Below are 25,726 nucleotides of genomic sequence, written 5' to 3'. Positions count from 1 at the left end.
TACACAAACGCAAAACTGATGTTTAAATATAAATACAGGGACAAATTCAAACAGTAAGAAACTAAAAATATGTTATATAGAATAAATGATTTGATTGAAGCTTTTTTATATCAAACACAAATAATACCTATAAATACAGTAATAAAAAATATTTTAGCTTGTTATTTTAAATACTTGACCCACTTTCAGCAGATTTTTCACACATTAAAATTAGAGGCTGTTCAGACAATAACTTCTCAGAAACTGTTAAAGATAAAAACCTGAAAAAAATACAGAAAAGTTCCAAAAACTGATAATCCAGAAGTCAGCTAGAGATATTTACTGAACCACATGTAGCTGAATGTCACAATAATGCAAAAGTAAACATGTAGAAATACTTAAATATGAAAATACTTGGCCACAAAAATGTTCCTAGGGGGACACAATAAAGTGACGGACACTTCTGGGACACTTTGTTGTCATGGTAACTCAAGAAGTCACTGGAGTCGACTTTTAAGTGGAGTTGAAAAATTAGGGAATATTTTCCATCTTCATGGATGAATAATCCACTTTAGCGACTTAATGAGTTACCGTGGCAACAACAAGCGTGTCTCAGTCTTGTCCGTCAATTGATTGTGTCCCCCGGAAACATTTTTTGCTGTTTGAAGTCTTTATAATTTATTTTATTAATGCTAAACACATATTTGTGTTGTTTGTTTTAACATTTATTATTTCATGAGTCACAAACTGTTGCAACAGGAAATATGTCCGCCATCATGTCCGTCACTTTATTGTGTCCCCATGGAAACATTTATTATATATTTTTTAAAGAATAAGGTTTTAGTTTGTGTTTTTTTTTTTTTTACATTTAGTTTGTGAGTCACAAATCACTGCAACAAGAAATGTGTCCCCAGCCATGTGTGACACTTTATTGTGTCCCCCTGGAGACATTTTTGTGATATTTGAAGTCTTTTTTTTTTAAATGTGTATCGCTTAAATTTGTGTTGTTTGTTTTACCATTTAGTTCATGAGTCACAAACTGTTACAACAATGAAATGTGTCCGTCACTTTTTACTGGCCCAGTGGAAACGATTCCACTGTCGTCTGCTGTCTTTTCTGCATTTGCAGCGTTGGTTTTTCTACCAAACTGCTCTCTTAGTTTGATTGTTTCTTTGCTTTTCAAAATAAAACCCAGACATCTCGCAGTTCCTCACTTCTTCTTATGAAGGGTTTGTGATTAAAAAATTAGAATTTACACCTCAAATGACTTTATTTTTGAATTTTAAAATATATTTGACTATTTTGATTGCTATGAGATCTCTAAAGCGACTTTAAATGTAATAAACTCAACAAACACAATGATAAATCACTGTTTTATCAAGCGCAGCTCATTGCTAGCTCTAGTTTTCAGCGTGTACAATCGGTGTTTCTTCTCTCTGAGAGTCTTTGTGACGCTTCCACAGCTGGAGCGACGCCACGAGCAGATGAAGAGGAACCTGGAGGCTCAGTACAAAGAGCTGGAGGAGAAGAGGCGGGTGTTCGAGGACGAAAAGGCCAACTGGGAGGCTCAGCAGAGAATCCTGGAGCAGCAGAAACTCGACGCCTCCAAGTCAGTAATACTCGATTCAGGAGTTTATTTAAGCTCCTTATGCTGTATTTAACTGCTTAAAGATGCAGTTGTTTATTTGGTTAGTCTACATTTTAAAGTATTTTAAGTGATTTATTGTATTTCAGGTCGACACTACAGTTTAAAAATGATCAGTGAAGCCAAATAAAGATGTTTTTTTTGTGAAAAATGCCGACTAACGTTCTTAATTTCTCTGGCAGGACGATGGAAAAGAACAAGAAGAAAGGAAAGATCTTCTGAAGAGACGTCTCGCTTCAGTTTTTCCACATTTATTCCTTCATCCCCTCTGAAGTTCACGTGGTCCTCAGAGAACACAAACGCAACACGACCCTCAGCTCTACACAACATTCACACACATTCACACACAAACAGAGCCTCTCTGCAGGGTTTACCGGATCTTCGTCTTCATGGGGAGTGCATGTGTTTGTGAAATTCTATTTTCCTATATTTCCTGACAAGGAGGAGAAGCCGAGTTTCCTCCGAGCCGACGGTCATGGCGGGGCCCATAGCCATCTGTACACATGTCGTAGTTCTCTAGCATCGTAGATCTGCAGCTTTCTTCAACTCTTCTCCAACGTTTCACACGTCTGCACACGTTTAAAACACTCCGGAGCGAGTCGGCAGAAGGTTAAAGTGCACGTGGTGGAAGGTTTCTGGATCGAGTGGAGGAACAGGTGGAGTTAAGGCCCGGTCGCACCTGAACAGACAGTTAATTAGCCACCGTTAGCTTGCAAGCTAGCTGCTAGCATGCTAACGCACTGCTCACCCCACTGTAGCTCTTTAACTTGTTGTCTTTTGTTGACGAGTAGAGAGTTCTCAGGACTGTAAATTAGTCAAGAAATAAGTTACTGTAAATTGAAGTGAAAAGAAAAAGTAGACATAAGCCTGTGATTAAACTTATTGTCTACATCCTTTGACTAAAATAATGTTCCTCCTGTTAGCAATAAATTAAAAAATGACCTACGCTTTGGAAAATAGATTTGTTCAACAAGACGTATGCTAACGAACTTCGTTTTTTCTTGTTTTTTTTTATTAGAAATTACATCGTTCTAAGTTAACAATAGGCTTGCTAACAAGCTAAGCTATGCGCTACCCAAAGCTACGTGCTAACATAGCTTAGTTCTTTCATTAGCAACATAATGTCATCTCCCAAATGATGTGTTTTTCCAGTTTTAAAGTGCACCATGAAAAGAAACAATAGGTTTGCCAATAAACTTGTTTTTGTTGATTTTTTTATTAGAATTTACATCTTCTAAGCGAACTTTTTTTTTGTCTTGTGTTTTATATTAGAAATTACATCTTTTAAGTTAACCCTTTAAGCTTCAGTGTACCGCCGGCGGTACACCTACTAATTTGCATAGGAATTTCAAGAATGTCCGACGGGTGCAAACGCGATTATACAAACACTATACCCGATGGAAAGCTTAGATTCTCATGAATCCGCCGGTATAAACACTTTCAGATCGATTACCACAGCGGGTGGAGAAAAACACATTTGTCCGACAAAAACAAATATTCATCCATCCGTTCTCTATACACGGCTTCAACGTACACAGCGCGACTCACATTTCCGGCGTTTATTATTACACACAAAAAAAAAAAGATTCCACAAAAAACGGGCCATAATCCAACCTTTTACATCAGATGACACAAGCCAGTAAACTATTTGTCCAAAACATGTCCTGAAGTCGGTATAAAATCCCCGAATCTGTCATTTTCAAGGAAATGCACCTCCCGATGCGCGTCCAATATTCCCCGTATTTTTCGTAATTTTTTTATTTAAAAATAGAATATTAGCGATTTTTGTTACTGAAAACGGCTGGAATTGACTGAAGATTAAAGGGTTAAACAATAGGCTTGCTAACAAGCTAAGCTATGTGCTAATAAAGCTACATGCTAAGTGTAAAGCTCTTTCATTAGCAAAACACATTTCCAAATAAATCAATAACTTTCCTCATCTTTACACTGAAGTAGTACATTTGCTGTTGAAAAATACAACCCAGAAAAGAAACAACAGGCTTGCTAATAAAACGTGTTTTACTGCACCTTTGTTTTTGTTAGAAATGACATTTTCTAAGTGAAACAACAGGCTTGCTAACAAGCTAAGCTATGCACTACCAAAGCTACATGCTAAGTTTAAAGCTTAGTTTCTTCATTAGCAAAAACATATTTTACAAATAAATCAGTAACTTTTAGTTAGAAAATACGTCTTTAGGCTTAAATAGTAAGTTTGATAATGTTTGCTAGCAAAAGTTGTTTCACATTTGTAATACGACCCTGAAAAGAAACAATAGTTTTGCTAATGGAACTTTTCTTTTTAGAAATTGCATCTTCTCAGTTAAACAATATTCTAACAAAACTATGCGCTAACATAGCAGTTCTTTCATTAGCAAAACACATCTTCCAAGGCTAAATTAATATGTTTGCTAGCGAAACTTCTTTGCTTGTTTGCAAGTACATCTCCCTAATAAAGTGAAAAATACAACCCTGAAAAGAAATAATAGGTATGCTCACGAAACTACTTTTTAAAAAATTTCATCTTATAGGTTAAACAATAGGCTTGCTAGGCAGATAAGCTATGTGCTAACATAGCTACGTGCTAACATAGCTTTATTCTTTCATTAGGAAAATCCATTTTCCAAATAAATCAAAAACTTTGTCAGAAAATATGTCTTTAACGTAACACATGCGAATGTTTGCTATCAAAACTTGTTTTCATATTTTGCTGGTACATCTTCCAATTAAATGCATTTCCAGGTTAAAAAAATATGAATTGCTAACAGAATCTGTTTTCTGATTAGCAAATATATCATTTGAATTAACAAGTTTCTCTTATTAGAAAACAAGACTTTTTAAAATAAAACCATAATAATAATAATAATAACAATAAGTTTGCTGATGGACCTTTTTTCATGTTAGCAAAGACTGTTTTTAATACAGTCATAGTTTGGTCTTTTCACTAATAAAACAATACATTAGCTCAATAAAGCAGGTCTTTTTTAGTAGAAGTTGCAAAGTTTAGGAGTAAAACTCCTGCTGGGTGTGACCGGGCCTTCGGTCGGGTTTCCTGTGAAGCAGCAGGTGTGTTTTATTAAAGCTGTGTTTGAGGATAAACGGTTGGACGGAGTGTTTGTCGTTGCGGCGAGTGTTTCCTGTTTGAAATAGACAACATTATGCAAAACCGGTGTGTGCAAACGTTCCAGGTGACGGTGATTACAAAGATGTTTTATATTGTGACGTGAGTGATGGATGTTGTCGTAGACCTGAACCCTGATATCCGGACTTCCTGTGGCTAAAAAAACCCCACCAAAACAAGAACAATTCAATCTTAATTCCAACTCGGTTTTATAATATTCCACATGAAACATACCAGAATATATAAAGTTCAGGCGGTTGAACCTTTAATAAACCTTTTTTTTCCCAGAGTTGTCATGTTTTATTTTCATATGATACTAATAATTCTCTATGTACGGTTGAAGAACGACTCCTTAAACCCCTCGTAGTTTTCTTAACTGTTACTTTAGATTAGTTTTTCTCGGACTGCCTGCGGTCTTCATTTAAAATGCAAAAAGGGACGAACCTTAAAACCTTCAGCACATAAGATATGACCTGTATGGATTTTGTTTATGATTTTGTGTACATACTGCCGGCCGCTCGGTGGCCTTTTTCTCGTTTTGTTTCTTCTTTTTTTTCCAGATTATTATGCTTCAGGAGTGAATCATGTGAAACTCATCTTAAGTTTCGTCTAAACGTCTATGCCAACGAGTTCTCAGGACCAAGTCGCTCCGTTTGACCCGACAGAAGCAGTTCTGTGGTCCTCCTTGTCGAACACTCGCCCTTCAAATAACACCAAGTTACAACACACTTAAGTTTAGGTGGACCATTTTTCTTTTTGTAATATTTTCTTTTTATATATATATAAATATATATTACACACTGTTTTCTGCTTCTCTTCTTTGTTTTATCATGTGTTCTGTCTCTAACTGTACATGGTTAATATTAAAGTTGACAAGGTTATGCTTTAACTCCCACTGTGTGCAAGTATTTTATTTTTTGATGGCGTTTGAATCAAGTACTCCACCTCTAAGATCTGAATGTTTGTTTGTCTCTGCTATCCTTTATTTTTATCCTAACCCCACTGGTTGGGGCAGAAGTCTGCCCTCGCTGAGCCTGGTTCTGCCAGAGTTTTTTACTGTTAAAATTGAGTTTTTTCTTCCCACAGTCACCAAACAGCCACTGAAAGGAAGTAATTAGGTTTTGTTGGGCCCGCTGCTCCACCTCAGCTATATATACTTGCTTCCTGTGATCTGTCTTAGCGCTGGGCTCTCTCTGCTCCCGGTTCCAGCCACCTAAGCCACATGCACCATTTATCTTAGCTTCTTTTGTTAGTGCACTTTTCAACACCTTGCATCACATCATTTCCACACAGCCACATACACACTACTGATATTACAGACGAGACAAACTTCATGCTTACATTTATCCTTTGTTTATTTTTCTTTAACTTGTAATGAATTGCTTGATTATTTTGGAAAAAGCACTCCTTGTCCTTTTGTCATGGCCTTGGAGCCGGGTTGTGACACAACCCAGTCAGAAACTCTACTGCTACCTCTCCGAGACACTTCCATACCTCCACAGGTATATCATCAGGACCAAGTGCCTTTCCACTCTTCATCCTCTTCAATGCCCTCCTCACTTCATCCTTACTAATCTTTGCTACTTCCTGGTCCAACTCTTCTACTCTTCGTTCTCTCTCATTTTCCTCATTCATCAACTCTTCAAAGTACTCTTTCCATCTTCCCATCACACTATTGGCACCTGTCAACACACTTCCATCCTTATCCTTTATCACCCTAACCTGCTGTACGTCCTTCCCATCTCTGTCTCTCTGCCTTGCCAACCTATACAGGTCAGTCTCTCCCTCCTTACTGTCCAACCTAGCATACAAGTCATCGTAAGCCCCTTGTTTGGCCTTTGCCACCTCTACTTTCACCTTACGCTGCATCTCCCTGTACTCCTGTCTACTCTCTTCAGTCCTCTCAGTGTCCCACTTCTTCTTAGCTAACCTCTTTCTCTGGATCCACTCCTGCACCTCCTCATTCCACCACCAAGTCTCCTTATCTCCTTTCCTTCCAGATGACACACCAAGTACTCTCCGACCTGTCTCCCTGATCACATTTGCTGTAGTTGTCCAGTCATCTGGAAGCACCTCCTGACCATCCAAAGCCTGCCTCAACTCTTTCCTGAAAGTCATACAACACTCTTCCTTTTTCAGCTTCCACCATTTGGTCCTCTGCTCTGCCTTTGCCCTCTTCATCTTCTTCACCACCAGGGTCATCCTACACACCACCATCCTATGCTGTCTGGCTACACTCTCACCTACCACTACTTTTGAGTCACTGATCTCCTTCAGATTACACCGTCTACACAAGATGTAGTCTACCTGTGTGCTCCTACTTCCACTCTTATATGTCACCCTATGTTCCTGCCTCTTCTGGAAGAAAGTGTTCACTACAGCCATTTCCATCCTTTTTGCAAAGTCAACCACCATCTGTCCTTCTGCGTTCCTCTCCTGGATACCAAACCTGCCCATGACCTCCTCATCATCTCTGTTTCCTGCACCAACATGTCCATTGAAGTCTGCACCAATGACAACTCTCTCACTTCTAGGGATGCTCTGCATCACTTCATCAAGGTCCAACCAGAATTTCTGCTTCTCCTCCAGCTCACATCCTACCTGTGGAGCATACCCACTAACAACATTGAACATCACACCTTCGATTTCCAGCTTCAGGCTCATCATTCGATCTGACACTTTTTACCTCCAGGACATTCCTAACAAACTTCTCCTTCAAGATAACTCCTACTCCATTTCTCTTCCTATCTACACCATGGTAGAACAACTTGAACCCTGCTCCTAAACTTCTAGCTTTACTACCTTTCCACCTGGTCTCCTGGACACACAGTATGTCCCCCTTCCTCCTCTGCATCATGTCAACCAGCTCTCTACCTTTTCCTGTCATAGTTCCAACATTCAAAGTCCCTACTCTCAGTCCTAGACTCTTGGTGTTCCTCTTCTCTCTCTTCCTATGAACACACCTTCCTCCCCTCCTTCTTCGACCAACAGTCGTCCATTTTCCACCGGCACATTGTAGGTGGACAGCACCGATGGCGGTCGTTGTTAACTCGGGCCTTGACTGATCCGGTGTGGAAGTCATACATTTGATTTGCATGTTTGATTTGGCCAAAGTTTTACGTTATGCCCTTCTTGACACAACCCTCTGTATTTATCCGGGCTTGGGACCCTGAAAGCTTACCTTCTCTGCCACATTTCCTGCCCAAAAGGAGGCCAGGTGTCCAGCCACCTCTGTCAGAATATGTGGACAACCCTTCTCCATCAAACTCTCCAAGTACTTGGACCAGGCAGCCATCAAAACACTGTTTCTGATTGAACTCAGTAAAATCGATTTTCTTTTATTTCCAAATGCACTGTTTATGGTTTTATCATAGTTTTGTGCATAAAATATATGTGTTCACAAGTATCTGGCACACTTAGAAATTTGATTGCACTATTGTGAATAGTTTCTTTTGATGTTAATGTTGTGTCTTTGCAAATTTTGCACTGTTATTTATTTATTTTTTTTTTTTTTCAGGTTACAAAATTGACCATATCTCAAAAAGCAAGTGATGTACAGACTCCAAATAAATTTCCTGTGGTTCTAAAGGATATTGTGCAACTTTTTTACATTCACAAAATTGATGGATCTAGCTATGCAATTTCTGTATTTTGAAATATTTATGAAAAAAACAAAAACAATTTCCATTGTTTGAAGGTGTATTGCACCTTTAAGCAATTTATTGTAGTAGTGAAGACATAAGTCAATACATATTATTACAATTTGGGATATCAGGGTCATTTTGATGTAAAGCAAGTAAAAATACTCCATAAAATGGCACCACAACATGTAAAAATGTAAAAATATGTCCTGGCGGACTTGTATAATGGTGGGTCTTAAAGGGTTAATGAACCTTAACTAGTCCATCAGGCTCCATGTTGGGAAGCAGAACAAAAACAACCGTCTAAAGACTGTGGACAGGAACCATTGAGCTGCTCTTCCTCCACCTTCATCATCATCATTCACCTGACAACAGGTGAGCTCAGGTGTCAGTGCAGGTCCTGGAAGGGTTTGGGGTAGTTGAACAACAGGTAGTCCATATTGTAGAACTCGAAGGCTCTCTGCCGCTCGGTGGCATTCAGCTGGGAGAGGTACTCCTGGGTGATTCTGGAGGAAGTTCTTTCTTCCAGCGGGTTCCGGTCTTTGAAGTCAGGGTAGGTGAGGTTAGCCGGAGCGCCGACGCTGCGCAGCAGGAAGTTAGCTTCCTCCACCATTATCTCAAACCTGCCGATGAAGTCGTAGCTCAGCAGACAGGGGTTGCACAGGTGGCTGACGGTCTGCCAGTGGACGTCCATCCCCACCGGCCTCCGATCATCCACCAGGTACTGGATGAACTCCCTGAAGGTAACGCCGTCGCCGGAGCGCAGCGCTGTGAGCGTGGCGTTCACTCGGTACCTGGAAATAATGGCACGCCCAAACACGGCGTGATGATACGGGCTTGGATTCTCGAACTTGTCCCGGAAGGCCGACACCAGCCGCTCCAATGGCTCCCTGACGAACAGCACCTTGGTGTAGGATAGCAGCCGCTGGGCGATGCCATCGGGGTCGTAGCTGTCCAGCCGCCGCAGGTGGTTGGCGAAATGTGCTGCATAGTGAGAAATGTCCCGGACGGAGGAGGTGGTGGCGCCACTCAGAACCATCAGAACCCTCTTCCAGTTGGAGCAGCCGACTTTGGGCACTCCACAGTACAGCAGCCGCGACCGGTCCTCCACGTAGATCGGAGACATCTGCCGCTTGGACAGCGACTGCTGGCCCATGCCCGCCTGGTACTTAGAGCACACCTCTGCCAGCAGGCGGCGCCGCGACTCCTGTATTGTCGCCATCCTCTGCTGCAAGACTGCCTCCTCTCCACCACCTGAAACACAACAACAACATAACAACACTGGGTTAGTGTTGGAGAATGTGATGGAAACATGGAACCAACAAGAAGGATTCTGAAGTTAACTACTGGTGTGAGGACATGATGGAACATGATGACACTGGAAGCACAACTACACACACACACACACACACACACACACACATATGTCTGGTTTTGTTTTATTCCCGTGGGGACATACCATTGACTCCCATTCATACCTAACCCCTCACCTTACCCTAACCCTAACCCTAACCAACACCAAAACAATGCCTAACCCTAAAGAAACTTTTTTGTACTTTTACTTTTTTCAGTAACAACAACATGTCCAAGAAAGCACCTGTTTCCCCCCGTGGGGACCTCATTTTTGGTCCCACCGTGACGCGAGTCCTCACCGATATAGCGTGGAGTCAGGTCAAAGTCCCCACCAAGTCCCCACCAAGTCCCCACCGGTATAGATAAAAAAGTACACACACACACGCACACACACACACACACAGACACAGACACAGACACACAGAGTTTTTGTAGTTCTGGTCTTTTTATAGGGCTGCACAGTGGGTAGTGGTTAGCACTTTCGCCTTGCAGCAAGAAGATCTCTGGTTCAAATCCTGGCCTGGGATCTTTCTGCATGGAGTTTGCATGTTCTCCCTGAGCATGCGTGGGTTTTCTCCGGGTACTCCGGCTTCCTCCCACAGTCCAAAAACATGCTGAGGTTAATTGGTTACTCTAAATTGTCCGTAGGTGTGAATGTGAGTGTGATTGTGTGTCTGTATATGTAGCCCTGTGACAGACTGGTGACCTGTCCAGGGTGTCCCCTGTTTGTACCAGACTGTAGCTTTTCAAGCTAATTTCCATCTGTAGTCCTTAGCGAAAGGGACAGGGGCCAAGGTGCAAATACACATAAAATACCTTTGACTATTTTCAAATAGTCCCATTCATAGAGTTGCAGAATTAAAACTCATTATTCTTCAAAAACATCCGTAACATGTCAGCCATTCATCATCCCAAGCAAATGCCTTTATAATCTCATAAACTTAATAAACTCACTCATCACGTACAAGGTAACATTCACTTCCACACATCACACACTCTTAATGTTCACATCTCTGGTTCTCCATAAACCAATCTTTCACTTGTTTGGTGAAGACTCTATACTCACTTAAGCTCAATATTTCTGTGGGGAGCTTGTTCCATTTCTTTATACTTATGTAAGAAAATGCAGACTTTGCAATTGCGGAGCGATAGCTTGGGATACTACATTCCCCCCTAGTATTACTTCGAGTTACCCTTTTAGCTGTGTCTGCAATCAAATGGACAAAAACTTTGAGTGGCGGTGGGGCCAAGTTGTGAACAATCTTGAAAACTAGTTGGACATTTGTTCAGTATGTGACAGTGATGATATCTCTTGCTTTTTTTATCCAATATTTTGAGCGCGTTCTTGTATATGGATTCCAGTGGTTTTAAACTGGTTTTATTAGCCTGTGACCAGCTGGAGATGCAGTAGGAGAGGTGAGACATAATCATAGCACTGAAGAAGCTTTTGGCTGCTTCTATTGAAAGGGAGTTCCGTATATTTCTGAAGGTGGCTGAGCTATACTTTAGAGTTTTTATCATGTTTTTAATGTGCTTATTGAAGTTAAGGTTGGGATCAAGTATGAGACCTAAATATTTGTATTCTAACCCATTTCTTATTGATTTGACATTTCAATACAATAAATTTAAGATTAAAATAAAATCGCTCCAAAGGAGGAACAGGGGATAAAATCAGGAAGGGGGGGGGGGCAAAACAAACTAAACGAAACTAAAGGTGACGGCAAAGAGCCGCGATGAGGGCTAAACTAATATAACAGGGAGAGGGGAAAACTCACAAGTCCAGGAGGGGAATCGGGAGACCAGGGGAAGAGCAGAGCTGAGGGAGATGGCGGCGGAGACGGTGTCAGAACTGAGCAGCTGGCAGAAAAGAGCAGAGTCCAAACAACGGTGTGCATGTGACGGGGACAGCATGTAGCGGGGTGGCAGACAAAATGGTCCAAAAATCCAGAGCGCTGTGGGCTCGTGGCGGGGCGTGGTTGGTATCGGCCATGACAAGATACAGGAGGTAAGTGGCAGGTATGTGGCAATGATGCAGCAGGGTAGTGAGGGAAGCACCAGGCTTTATACTGAGCTGATTGATGGTTCATTGCGCTCAGCTGTGCTTCTCCCCAGCTGTTCCTAATTAGACGCGTCAGCACTGGCACAGGAGGGGCGTGATATCCAGCTGGTTTCTAATTAAATGTCTTGATAGCACCATGATGCTGCCTCCACCATGCTTCATATCATGATGCTGCCTCCACCATGCTTCATATCATGATGCTGCCAACACCGTGCTTCTTACCATGATGCTGCCTCCACCGTGCTTCACACCATGATGCTGCCTCCACCATGCTTCACACCATGATGCTGCCTCCACCGTGCTTCACACCATGATGCTGCCTCCACCGTGCTTCATATCATGATGCTGCCAACACCGTGCTTCTTACCATGATGCTGCCTCCACCGTGCTTCATACCATGATGCCGCCACCACCATGCTTCACACCATGATGCTGCCTCCACCGTGCTTCTTACCATGATGCTGCCACCACCATGCTTCACACCATGATGCTGCCTCCACCGTGCTTCACACCATGATGCTGCCTCCACCGTGCTTCATACCATGATGCTGCCACCACCATGCGTCACACCATGATGCTGCCACCACCGTGCGTCACACCATGATGCTGCCTCCACTGTGCTTCATACCATGATGCTGCCACCACCATGCATCACACCATGATGCTGCCACCACCGTGCGTCACACCATGATGCTGCCTCCACCGTGCTTCATACCATGATGCTGCCACCACCATGCGTCACACCATGATGCTGCCACCACCATGCGTCACACCATGATGCTGCCACCACCATGCGTCACACCATGATGCTGCCACCACCGTGCGTCACACCATGATGCTGCCACCACCATGCTTCATACCATGATGCTGCCACCACCATGCGTCACACCATGATGCTGCCACCACCATGCGTCACACCATGATGCTGCCACCACCGTGCGTCACACCATGATGCTACCACCATGCGTCACACCATCATGCTGCCACCACCATGCTTCACACCATCATGCTGCCACCACCGTGCTTCATACCATGATGCTGCCTCCACCGTGCTTCACGTCATGATGCTGCCACCACCATGCTTCACATCACGATGCTGCCTCCACCGTGCTTCATACCATGATGCTGCCACCACCATGCGTCACACCATCATGCTGCCACCACCATGCTTCACACTATCATGCTGCCACCACCGTGCTTCATACCATGATGCTGCCTCCACCGTGCTTCACGTCATGATGCTGCCACCACCATGCTTCACATCACGATGCTGCCTCCACCGTGCTTCATACCATGATGCTGCCACCACCATGCTTCACACTATCATGCTGCCACCACCGTGCTTCATACCATGATGCTGCCTCCACCATGCTTCCCAGTGGGATCACGAGTGAACAGCCTTTTCAAATTCAGCTCGAACATTCACCTCGTTGTCTTTAAAGCACTATTTGTTGCTTTTACCGCCAAAAGCTACAGTACTGAGAAGAATCTCGGCTTTCATCCATCAGCTTTCCTCACCAAATTACTGATTTATGTGTAAACTTAAACCAGTGTTGGTGCAGCAGCCTTGTAGAGCTTCATAATACTAAACAGTAATCTTCTGTGTAGTTCCAGGCTCTCTGTATTTCTTCTCTTTTATATATTTATGGGAGAAGAATTACAGTCCTATTTATGTATTACTACATGATCAGCTGCAGTTATTACATTTTCTAAAGATTTTTTTAATGCTAGGCCATTAACATAATAACCAACCCATATAACTTTATAACATTATTGGCCGTTATTAGGATATTGGTTGCCACAACTGTAATTAAGATGCCATGGTTGTTCTGAATGTCTGGTCTTACATTAGTGTTTAAAACACCGTAAAAATGGACGACAGCTGAAGTTACGTCAACCTGATTTACTTTATTTGTCCAACAGTTTCCTGGTGCTGATATTTTGATTTTTATCATGACTTTTACGCGCTTTAAAAGAAAAAAAGAAAACATCCCCTGAAATTTGCATCTGGATCCTGGATTTAACCTCCTGAACAGTTTTGGGCTTTTTTTTTGTTTTTGTTGTTTTTTACTCCTGTCACATTTTTGGTCAATTTCTTGCACCTCAGTGGAAACAGCACAACAACAAAACTCAGGGATGCCTTCTGACACAGTTATAAAGCCGGAAATCACTGAAAAGTAAATTTTATTCTTGCAAAACTGTAAATAAAAACTGTAATTTTTGCCACACTGGGGGAAAAAAAATGGAGATTCTTTTAACGACAGATGTTTCCATTTTTAATTTGTTTTCATGTTGTCTCCAGCCAAAAAGTTCCTGAATTTCTGTTATGTGTTGACCTCAGGAGTGCAGAATTTTATGTTTTTTACAGAATCTGGGTGAAAACAAACACTTTATTTTTGGCACATTTTCAAAGTAAGACGAGGGATTTTGATGAAATCCCGATTTTAAGCTTAGATTGTGGTTAGTTTTCTCAGACTGAAAGGCGCTTTATGCATGATTAGTTGAAGAACTGGTTGAAAATCTGTGGGTATGTTCTGGTTATTCAGTTCCTGGAAACTAAATGGTGCAATTTTGGAGATTTACTTCAAAGATAACAACATTGTTTGATTCTTGGACTTACTTTTGAACGGGTTGTTGAAGTACTGCACGATGAGGATAAAAAAAATAACCGCCCACATCAACACCATCAAACTCTTCAAAACCCCTGAGGGAGACACAAAGACACACAACTATGTCAGAAATGTGTAACCTTCACCAGTGACACCAGTCAGACCAGTTTGAAGTGTCTTCCTCCTGCTGCTACATGATGCAGAAGAATTTAGAAATTGCTGGGCTGAAATCCTGACGTGATTCATCCTGAAACAAGCTGATAGAGGAAACTCAGCCACCAAACAGGTTCAACTTATAGAAGTTCTGTTATGGAAGATGTCTGAACAAAATGTACCTCAGAGATAAGGGAAATCATGACATCCTTTGATAATCCCATTTTCTTCCTCAGTCTATGAATAAAAGAACATGCTTCACGCGTGTGTGATTATTTTTCTGCATAGATTAGTCTGATAACACAACAGGAACATGTTGTTATAACAGAAAGTGATGAGGAATATGGATATTTATTATAGAAACAAATGCTCCTACAGAAACCAGAACTACAAACATAAAATGACCACAGAGAGTGACAAAACCAATACAAATATATGCAAACAAAGATAAAGGTAAAGAACAATCACAATAGATGCAAAACAATCACACATACACACAAAACTACCACAAAACGACAGAAAACGAGTACAAAGAGATGCAAAACAATCACAAAGAGACAAAATGACCACAAAGAAAAAAACATAAAGAGTTTTGCGTCTCCTTGGGGTCATTTTGTCTTTTTGTGGTTGTTTTGTGTGTTTTTGTGGTTGTTTTTAGTCTCTTTGTGGTTGTTTTGTGTCTCTTTGTGGTTGTTTTTAGTCTCCTTGTAGTTGTTTAGTGTCTCTTTGTGGTTGTTTTGTGTCTCTTTGTGGTTGTTTTTAGTCTCCTTGTAGTTGTTTAGTGTCTCTTTGTGGTTGTTTTGTGTCTCTTTGTGGTTGTTTTGTGTCTCTTTGTGCTTGTTTTGTGTCTCTTTGTGGTTGTTTTGTGCCAAATTGATAGTTTGTGTCTCTGTGTTGGTTTTTTAATCTCTTTGTAGTGAGTAGGAGGTGGTTGCAGTGGTAAAGACTTACATTTGTTGATGCTCATTCTGGATTTTCCTGTTCAAAAAACATAGAAATAATAGCAAATTAGAAGAAAGAAAAACAGGAAGAATGTCACTTTCACTGAGCTTCTTCTACATCTTCTATCCACATTAAGCTTTCTGTCTGGAAAATGTGGGACGATGTGTCCAAATACATCCACAAATCTTTAATTAAAAACACTTAAAACAGAGAAAAACAGAAAACTCGTACATGTTGGCATTTCTCTTAAGTAATTGATTAATTGTTTATATTTTCTTTTTTGATTTAAAATAAAAGAAGACTTTCTTTGCATTTTCAGTTTTTGTTTGTTTATTTCAACTGCCATAAGCAAATAAAAGCAATAAACAATAGAAATTGAACAAAAATCTGCCAATTAGCTTCCTAATCACTCATTCTAACTGTAAGCTCTCACAAATGATTAAATAATCACAGTTTTGCAGAGCCTACAATCACATATTTAAATATTTAGTTTGGTTTTTCAGAGCAGCAAAATCCAAAAACAGCAGTTTATGGTCATAGAAGCAAAAAATATATAAAAAAATTAATCGATTATTTAATTTTGACTTAAATAGTGACTGAAGCTTACAGAAATATTGAAAAATAACTAAAAATCTTCAGCTTATCAAATAAAAGGCATAAAAACAGCAAATCCTCACAGACGAGAAGCTATAATCAGTTCAGAAAAACACTCAAATGATGAATAAAACAAAATTATTTTCCTAAATATTTCCCGTAGAAGCAGAGAAACGGTGCATTCAGAGTCCTGCATGAAAGATTGGAAAGGAAAAAGCTTGCATTAAAATGTCTAAATTTGTCTTATTAACAATCTAAAACATAAAAATAACTGGTAGAAAGTTCCAAATCCACACTTTCAACACAAGTTTAAAGGCAGACTCGTTGACCTGTCGTCTTCCTGCTATTTGCGCTGACGTGTCAGTTTGTAAATTTGACGCCATATGGCGTCAATCGACTCCTGAGTCTGAATAGTTTGAGCTCCTGTAAAACCTGTCATGGAATAAAACGTGTGAGAAGCTGAAACCAACTCTAAAAATCAATAACAACATTTAAATAACTCTTTTTTTCAGCTTCTATAAAAGTAGGAAAACGATGCATTCAGAGTCTCCTATAAAGCACGGGAAAATTTAAAAATCACATATTTAAGTTTAGTTAATTTAGTAATTTAGTTTTTCATCATCAACAGTCAAAAACAGGAAAATGTTAAATTTACTGTCATGGAATAAAACCAGCAAAACAAACAAACAAAGCTGAAAACAGCTCAGAAAAACAATAAAAATGAATAAAATACCATCATTTGATGAATTATTTCAGCTTCTGCAGCAACTCAACAGCAGAAAAACACTTCATTAAATATTATGACATAAAATGTACAGCTTTCTGTAGCTAAAAGTGAAAATATTGAGTCTGTTGTTTAAAAAAGTAAAGAAATGCTGCTTTAGAGTCGCCTAAAAATATTAGAAAATGAACGTTACATGTTTAAATGTCTGAAAACACAACAAATATTCAGTTTACTGTCATAAATGACACAGAAAATCTGAAAAATAATCAGAAATGACTATAAAGCAGTTAAATCAGAGAGAAAATGCATTCACAGGCTTCTTTAAAATTCTGTAAAATACTAAAATTGCACATTTAAATCTATATTTTTGCCCCATTAACAGACTAAAACACAAAACTATTCAGTTTATAGTTATGTAAGACACGGACAAGCAGCAAATATGTGTGAAAACCTGAAACCAGCTCAGGAAATATTCATAAAATATAAATATCTGACTATTATTTCAGCTCTTGCAGAAACTCGACAGCAGAAAAACCCAGAATAAAGCCTCTGATAAAATAAAATCTGCAGATTTTGGAGCTAAAAGTGAAAATATTCAGTCTCCTGTCAAATAAAAAGCAGAAAATGTTGGATTTTTTCCCTGTAAACTGACTAAAATAAATCCTGCTGCAGTTTATTTTTTTAATTTTTCATTTGCAGTTTTACCTGAGCGGAGTAAAGAATCCTGTGGACACCTGAAACACACCTGTGCAGGTAAAACAGGCTGCAGACACTCACTCTCAGCTCTTCAGAGATCACACGTTTCAGACTTCAAGGCTCTGAATGCACCCTGATGAAAAACGCAGCAGCTCCAGGGATGAAGGCGTGGTGAGGATGGTCCTGTCCTGTTTTGCATCTTGTCCTCATACTTCTGAATGATCCTATTTTCCTGTTCGACCTGCAGCCTGATGGTGTCTCGTTGTTGGAGGGGGGGGTCGCTCCGGGCTCCTGGGCTGGGTCTCTGCTTGGTGGCTCCTGCGGGGGGGCTGTGTGGACCTCCTTGGGCTGGAGGAGACAGCTCCCTCCTTTTGGTGGAGGTTTTCATGCGTGCCAGACCCACCACACCGGCACCTACCAAAACTCAATAGAGTTTGTTCCTCCGGTCGCTGAGTCAGTGGAGGTTGCTGGGTTAGTGTCTGTGGATCTCACTCTGCTCTATCTATCCTTCTTGTGGCCTCCTGATATCTTCATGATTGATCCAGTTGGGACTTTGTCGTATTAGGTGTTTGTGAAGGGTTTTAGATTTGTAAATGGTTTTAAGGTGTGAATTAAAGAGCACAAACAAATAAAATGCACCTTTTCTCTTAGAACACTGTCTATGCCTCACCTTTCTGTCTGTCCTGTGTTTGTTTTATGTTTCACTTGGGTGTGCACAGCCCTCAATGGCATAATGTAGAAAACAGTTTGAAATAAACATGATTGGTTAATTTGCCATGAGGGCAGGTGATGGTCACAGTCACAAAGAAGAAAAAAATTGCATGAAGCTTAAGTAGTGACGCCATGGGTGGTTGGTGTCATTTCTGAGCGGATTTGCAGACAAAAAAAAAGAAAAAAGGAAAACTTCGTGTCGTCCTGCAGGTCATAATTGTCGTTTAAAGTTTGAAAATGTTTCACGGTGAAACTTCTAATGTCCACATTTTCTACATTATTGGGAAATCTTTTAACATTTTTTGGTGGAAAAAGATAAATGTTTAAAAAATGTTTCTTCAGAACATTCACAAAAAAATCAACCAAAATCCAGCGAATTGTGTTGGATTTTTGTTGATTTTTTTGTGAATGTTCTTAAAGAAAATATCTGAAGTTTTACTGATATATATGGAATCATTTTAGATAATTTTAGGATTTTTTTGGAAGATTTTTACTCATTTTTTGAAAATATTTACAAGAATTTTCTTGCCAAATTTGGGGGATTTCTTTTGTAAATAAAACTTTTAAGGGAAACTTTTAAGGAATTATTGGAATTTTCTTCCTGAAGGTTTTGCAAATTTTCAGAAATTTGGCCAATTTTTTTGCTGAAAGTTTGGATTTTTTTCAGACAAGGAAACTATATTTTTTGGTGCCTGTAAATGAGGACAACAGGAGGGTTAAGAACATTCAGAAATTCGCTGGATTTTGGTTGATTTTTTTCTGAATGTTCTTAAAGAAACATTTTTAACATTTCTTTTTCTTCCCACCGAAAAATGTTCAGAAGGTTCCCAAAAATGTTGAAAATGCAGAAGTTTTCACTGTGAAAATGTATTTTTCCCCACATTTTCAAAGTGTAAAACGGGTCAGTTTGACCTGCAGGACGACAGGAGGGTTAAAGGTGTGGCGGCTCTGAGGTTCAAGGTTTACATTTGGGCGCCTTAGCAGGCGTCTGATTGTTAATTCAGCTCCACTCTGGTGTCACATACCTGCAGCTGCTTCAACATCTGCAAGAAACCATAGAAGAAGAGGGGAGAAGGCTGTGGTTGGCCAAACAGTGGTCCACGGCCCAAACACGGCCTCAAATGAAGGCTGGGTTTCTTCCCTCGGGGGATCTTCTGGTTCACTTTTCAAGTTCGTCAACAAGACAAGCAAACAGACACGTTTAAAGGCGAGGACAGAGCCTTGAGGTTCTGGTTTGTGGTCATGTTTTTCTGAAGGGAACTAAACTGAACTGAGCCGCCCTTAAGCTGCTTATTCTCAGTGGAGGAATGTAACTAAGTACATTTACTAAAGTACGGAAAAATTTAAGCTACTTTCTGTCTTTTGCTGCACGGCGTTTATCCAGAAAATTCCCATTTTTGCACAGAAAACATGAAAAATAAATAAAATATGACACAGTTATATATGAACAGTTTCTATAAGAGCAGCTGAAATGATTATTCAACTTATTACTGTGTGAATTGACTTAAAATAGATTTTTAGATTAATTTTAAGCAGTTTGGATGTTATTTCTCACTATTTTTAGAATTTTTCTGAATGAAAAAAATCCATTAATGGAGGAAATGATCAGCAGATGACCCCAGATTTAAAAGAAACAAAATTCTATGTTTGCATTAATGCAATAATTAGAATAATCTAATGAGATAATAAATCTTATTACAGTCATTGGAGTCATTTTTCTGCTTTGAATACAGTACATTTTCCAGATTAAACGCTCACAGGCCTCATAGACCACAGCTGCTGCTGCTGCTGCTGCACTTGACGTGTCTGTTCAAACACGCATCATTTTGACACGGGGGGGGGGCGGGGGGGCGGGGGGGGGGCGCTGATTAAATATGGGCAGCTTGCTAAATGGGAACAGTGAAATATAAAATTCCAGAGTTTTCTTCAAAAATATGAGCTAATATGGGGAGAAAGGTGAGCTAGCTTAAAAATCACAAAGGCTGTGTCCGAAATGGCATACTAACGTACTACTCATACTAAATGTGACGTCAAAATAAGTATGGAGTGCGTTCACATTGGATAGTATGAATAGATTGAGTACGCGAGAAATACCCGGATGTATACTATATCTGGAAAAATTTTAGTATGCGCGGTGACCACACTAGTCATACTCAACCGCCCCATAATGCTTTGCGAGCTACCCACTGAAATGCAAGCCTCCGCGGGATATGTGGCAGGACAGGGGCGATTTTTATTTTATTTTATGTGGTTAAGTAGTCATCCTAATCACCCCACAGAGTTGAGAAATAGGCGTTTTCTGACCAACGTTTTAAATTTGTCAGACGCCTCACAACGTGCTACTGAATGCTAGCAGCTAGTTGCAGCAGCTCGCTTTGCATACAGAACAAGTAGCAGCTACCTCCAGTAGCCTGCAGCTACAATTGAAACGATTCACATAATCTGGCTAATAACTGCATGAGGAGTGCCGGCTTGAAATTGCCACATTAATTATGCGACTGTTTGTTAGCGTAAAATCGCCTGGCATTCTAATCATACTTACAGTACGTAGTATACAGTATATACTCATTGAGCATGTAGTATGTAGTACGTTAGTATGCCATTTCGATTTCGGACACAGCCAGAGACTGGGAGGGAGACAGAGAGGCTGCAGCTGCAGCCGGAGCAGAGGTGTGAAAAGTCACAGGCTGTGTCCGAAATCGCATACTAACGTACTACATACTACATTCTCAATGAGTATATACTGTATACTACGTACTATAAGTATGATTAGAATGCAGACCGTTCACACTGTAGTATACTACTACGTTTCCCATAATGCATTTCAAACCTCCGACGACAAAAACCGGAAGTACGGTTATCAAATATCTTGGCTGAATGCCGGCTTCAGGTCGATTTTACGCTAACAAACAGTCGCATAATTAATGTGGCAATTTCCAGCCGGCACTCCTCATGCAGTTATTAGCCAGATTATGTGAATCGTTTCAATTGTAGCTGCAGGCTACTGGAGGTAGCTGCTACTTGTTCTGTATGCAAAGCGAGCTGCTGCAACTAGCTGCTAGCATTCAGTAGCACGTTGTGAGGCGTCTGACAAATTTAAAACGTTGGTCAGAAAACGCCTATTTCTCAAATCTGTGGGGTGATTAGGATGACTACTTAACCACATAAAATAAAATAAAAATCGCCGCGGTCCGGCCACATATCCCGCAGAGGCTTCCATTTCGGTGGATAGCTCGCAAAGCATTATGGGGCGGTTGAGTATGACTAGTGTGGTCACCGCGCATACTTAAAATTTTTTCGGATATAGTATACATCCGGGTATTTCTCGCATACTTAAAATTTTTCCGGATATAGTATACATCCGGGTATTTCTCGCATACTTAAAATTTTTCCGGATATAGTATACATCCGGGTATTTCTCGCGTACTCAATCTATTCATACTATCCAGTGTGAACGCACTCCATACTTATTTTGACATCGCATTTAGTATGAGTAGTATGTTAGTATGCGATTTCGGACACAGCCACAGAACCCCGCTGGCAGAGGCTCTATTTATATCCTGCTATTCAGCAGTTCATTGGCTATCAGCCCTGTCAGTCAAACGTTTCCTCCGACGTGATTTGCTCAGAATTTACTGATGAAATGAGGCAGGTCCAGATCTGTCAGTCTTGGCAACGGTTGGCTGTTTAGGCCTGAGAAGCAGGCCAGAGTCACTTGATTGGTTGAAACGCGGTGTAAACCAAAAGGATAGAGTTCAGCCGCCATTTTGACTGCAAAACAGCATGGATATCTGTATGCTTCATAAAAATATGGACAGAAATACAGTGAATATGAAACGCGCAGCGCCACCATGCGCTGCGTGCACGCGCATGGAGCCGAGCTATTTGTGGATCATTTACTTATTACAAGACATGTTTTGGACAAAATATTATACTTGCTAGTTTTATCTGAAGGCTTAAGCTTGGATTCTGGTTTTTGTGGATTATTTTCATCTTTGACCAGTAAAGAGTGTCCAAAGGTGAGTTGTGCCCTTTAAATGTTTTGTTGTTTGTTGGAGAAATGTGTTTATATTACCCGCTGTGGTAATCACATCTGAACGTGGTTTATATCGGCGGATTCATGAGAATCTAAGCTTTCCATGGGTGTATAGTGTTTGTATCATCGCATTTGCAGCTTCAGAATTTTGTAAAATGCTTATGCAGATCTCAAAGTGTCCCGCGGGCGGGCCGCTGAAGCCTAATGTCACCCTTATGTTTTTGATTTTTTTTGTGAGCACCGACTGCAGTTTTGTGTTTCTGTATGTTCATAAATATAAAAGCAATAAAAAGATTTGAATATATATTAAAGGCATGTAAAATGTCTGATTGGTTAGAAATGACATAGTCATCAGTTCTTTTATTAGTGGGCAGTGTATTCGAGATCTTCCTTTTTTCTAGGTTCACTGCTTTCAAGAACATAGCTGGGTTCGAATAAGAACTGGTGATTAAAGACAAGAAATATTCAGATTTGGTTCTTCTTACAGACAAGGTGCATCTATTCCTTAGTTGCCTGAAAGAGAGCCAGTGTTGAGGGTCTCCTGAACGTCTAGCACGACTCCAGGCTTTGTTTCTGTCATTGAACAAAGTTGACAGCTCATTTGAGAACCAAGGGATGGTTCTGTCCTTAATTCGGAACCTTTTAAAAGGGGCATGTTTATCAACACGAGATAAAAATATCTGTAAAAAGCTGCAGGGCCACCTGAACATCAGAGATCTCTGCTGTGAAATTAATAAAATTCATAAAATTATTTGCTACACTGTCGAAAAAATGTTGTTCATTAAATGTCACGCCCCTCTTGCTCCAACGAGCAGGCTCATCAGCGCAATAACGAGCGGCTGTGTGGAGAAACACAGCCGGCGCAAGTGACCGATCAACACAGTATAAAGCCTGGATCCGCCAACAGCTCCAGTGCCGGTTCATTGCTCCATCGTCCATGCCTCACGACGCACTCCGCTTTCATCCCTGCACTCCGTTCATCGTCTCCTGCACGCCGCTCCCCGGACTCTGTTTCCCCTTTGGACTATTTTGCCTGTTTCCCTGCCCTCGCCACATTCTCTTCATCGGCTCCATCAGTTCTGCCCGCTTCCGCCTTCCCCAACCCTGGACATTCCGTGAGTCTCCCTTCCCCCGTAATTTAGTTTTGTTTTATGTTTAGTTTAATTAGGCCTTTGGGTCCGCCCTTAGTTTAGTTCAGTTTAGTGTATTTTTCTCCTCCCCGTTATTTCCCTCCGGCTTTCTTTATTCAGTGTTTTCTGTTCATATATATTCTTATTTTTTCATTAAATCATTATTAATCTCACCCACCTGTCTGTGCCTGCTGCTTGGGTTCTACACACCAGTCTGTGACATTAAAAAGCCTAAAATTTCTCTTTAAAACTGTTTGTGAATTTGTTTTGTAAGAAAGTCTATGTTTTCCAGTTACATTTATGCACTTAGTGCTTGTTATTCGGTTAGGGCACTTTAAGAAATACAATGATGTCACTTGCTGTATTTACCACACTTTTTCCAGCACATGGTTCAGGGGTGCGATGTGTTAAATGCCAGTTGTGTGCGTTCCTGCCCAAATGTGAGTTCTTGCTTTGTTCCATGTACAGTACTGATCGTATTGGTCAAATGCTATGTGGTCTGATTGTTACCATATTACGTCCGAATGTTTATGTTGGTCATCTGTGTTTATTGTGATGAAGATTAATGTAAATGTCTGTGATGGTGGAAGCAAGTTTTCATGTCCATCAGATGCTGTAGTTGCACTTTTCTGTCACAAGATGGCTCCATTGACCACAATATTGTTCCTATTTGCCAACCTGGGGCCTATTTCACGAAGCAGGTTCAAGAAACTCTGAGTTTCTTCCGCGACTCTGAGTTGATCTACTCTGAGATAGAAAACTCTGAGTTTTCAGTTTCACAACGGCTGATATGAGTTGGGTTAATTAACTCGGAGTAGTTTGACCCGGAGTTACGCGCGTGCACCGCAACTCTGAAAAGACAGCATCAATGGAACCCCGATTTGACGAGTCACCATGGAAACGGGGACGCGAAAGGCTGCGTTTTTGAAATGGAAGTTTTTAACGCGCTCATATGGCGAGTTTGAACACGTTTTTAGAAAGAAGTGCAACACCGCTGCAGCTGCAAGAGAGAGAGAGACTGCGTGGAGAACAGCCCGGATCAATGCGTAAGTTTAAATGTAGTCCTTTGTAATCGTAATAATATTACAGGGAATAACTGTCTGAATGGCAGCCTAGTAAGTTATTTCATTTAGGTGAAATCCCGACGGGGCAGCAGCTTAAGATGAAATATAAAAACACTGTTCAAACAGGTCAGACCTCGGCATTATCTCATGGAGGTACTTCATGTTGATCATGTTTTACATTGTAAAGTAGCCTAAATATTAAGTGGCTGTTTGACTGTGCAGTTGTTTTATCCACATAGCCTAAATGTCTGCATCCATATCATGTTCTGTTAAATAATTAAGCCTATTTAAACTAACATAGACTTCTGCTCAGCCAACAGAAAGACAGCAGATGCCTGTAAAACGGTGGAATAACAGGTCATGGATGCATATATATATAGATATTTATTTAGTTCTCTTTTGTGTCTTTTTTTGTCTTTTGGCCTCTTCACACCACAAAAGACCTTGTAACTGTAAGTAGGCAACACTCCAAAGATTTATCCAAATGGTAGTTTAAGTTTTATACAGAGGTATGTTACTGATAGTTCTCTTCCTATTCACATTTTGGGTGGAATATAGAGTGTGACATTTAGCCTACACATTCTCATCTTTTTAACAGAGCATGGCTGGACAGCAGCAGGATGGTTCCTCAGCTTCCACTGCACAGACTGACACAGTGAGATGGATGTTCAGGAAACACCAGAGCTTCATTCTGTGGAATTCATGTGCAACTGTATCATTTAATGTCCTCTATGTATTCCCAGTTATCAGTAAAACAGATTTACAAACTGCATTTGATGAGAAAAATTCAAAAAACAGATTAGGAGGGCAGATCTGGAAATTGAAATACTGGAGCACAAGTTAGAGGTGGTGATGGTCACATGTGAATTATGTTAACTATTGGAACATGAACTGAACTATCTTTTATTTGTAGGAAATAAAGAAGAGCAAATGAAATGTGTATCATGTCTTTATTTGCTGTGGTGGTGATGATGGAGACTTAAACTCTAAAGTGATTATTGCATACGGTGTCTCTGACTGCTCTGCTGTCCTGGATAGCTGCAGGTGGATGGGCTCATCATCTGGGTCTTCAGTTTGTAGGGCAGGGTGTTGCTCTCCTCTAATAGTGGTAATATTATGAACAACAACACATGCCACAGTAATATCACAGGCCCTCTCAGGGGTCACCCTGAGGAGACGTAGGCTCTGGAAACGGGCTTTCAGCAGGCCTATGGCCATCTCCCCCCGGGCTCTGGTCCTGCAGTGAGTCCGGTTGAAGTTCTGTTGGGGGCC

At 40.7% G+C, this 25,726-nt stretch overlaps 3 protein-coding genes across 5 annotated transcripts in view; 1 reads left to right on the top strand and 2 right to left on the bottom strand.

Moving 5' to 3' along the window:
- Positions 1-1,975, top strand: part of LOC110946048 (septin-7-like) — a 93,090-nt gene extending 91,115 nt beyond the window's left edge. Inside the window, exons 12-13 of one of the 2 annotated variants that reach the window (XM_051951824.1) lie at positions 1,443-1,588; positions 1,807-1,975. In XM_051951824.1, coding sequence (XP_051807784.1) covers positions 1,443-1,588; positions 1,807-1,846 — 186 coding nt within the window. In that variant the 3' untranslated portion in view covers positions 1,847-1,975. The remainder of the gene's footprint in view (positions 1-1,442; positions 1,589-1,806) is intronic. The other variant, XM_051951825.1, reaches the window with a different exon arrangement.
- The window catches only part of LOC110951151 (carbohydrate sulfotransferase 8-like), a 118,365-nt gene that overhangs the window by 13,032 nt on the left and 79,607 nt on the right, over positions 1-25,726 (bottom strand). Inside the window, exon 1 of one of the 2 annotated variants that reach the window (XM_051951840.1) lies at positions 17,523-18,479. The exons of the other annotated variant lie outside the window; for it this stretch is intronic. The gene's annotated coding sequence lies outside the window, so the exon portion shown is untranslated. Of the gene's footprint in view, positions 1-17,522; positions 18,480-25,726 lie in introns of those variants that run through there. 2 annotated transcript variants of the gene reach the window in all.
- On the bottom strand, positions 8,232-14,493 carry LOC110968921 (carbohydrate sulfotransferase 8-like). The gene is made up of 2 exons (XM_051951844.1): positions 14,416-14,493; positions 8,232-9,637 (listed from the first exon to the last, which is right to left on the bottom strand). Exons 1-2 carry the CDS (start codon positions 14,480-14,482, stop codon positions 8,772-8,774), a joined length of 933 nt encoding a protein of 310 aa, XP_051807804.1. The 5' UTR covers positions 14,483-14,493; the 3' UTR covers positions 8,232-8,771.

The sequence above is a fragment of the Acanthochromis polyacanthus genome, chromosome 8 (assembly GCF_021347895.1).
Source record: "Acanthochromis polyacanthus isolate Apoly-LR-REF ecotype Palm Island chromosome 8, KAUST_Apoly_ChrSc, whole genome shotgun sequence".
In the NCBI taxonomy this organism is placed as follows: domain Eukaryota; kingdom Metazoa; phylum Chordata; class Actinopteri; family Pomacentridae; genus Acanthochromis; species Acanthochromis polyacanthus.
Note: the sequence above shows the minus strand (reverse complement) of the source record. Positions and strands in the feature narration are given on the sequence as shown.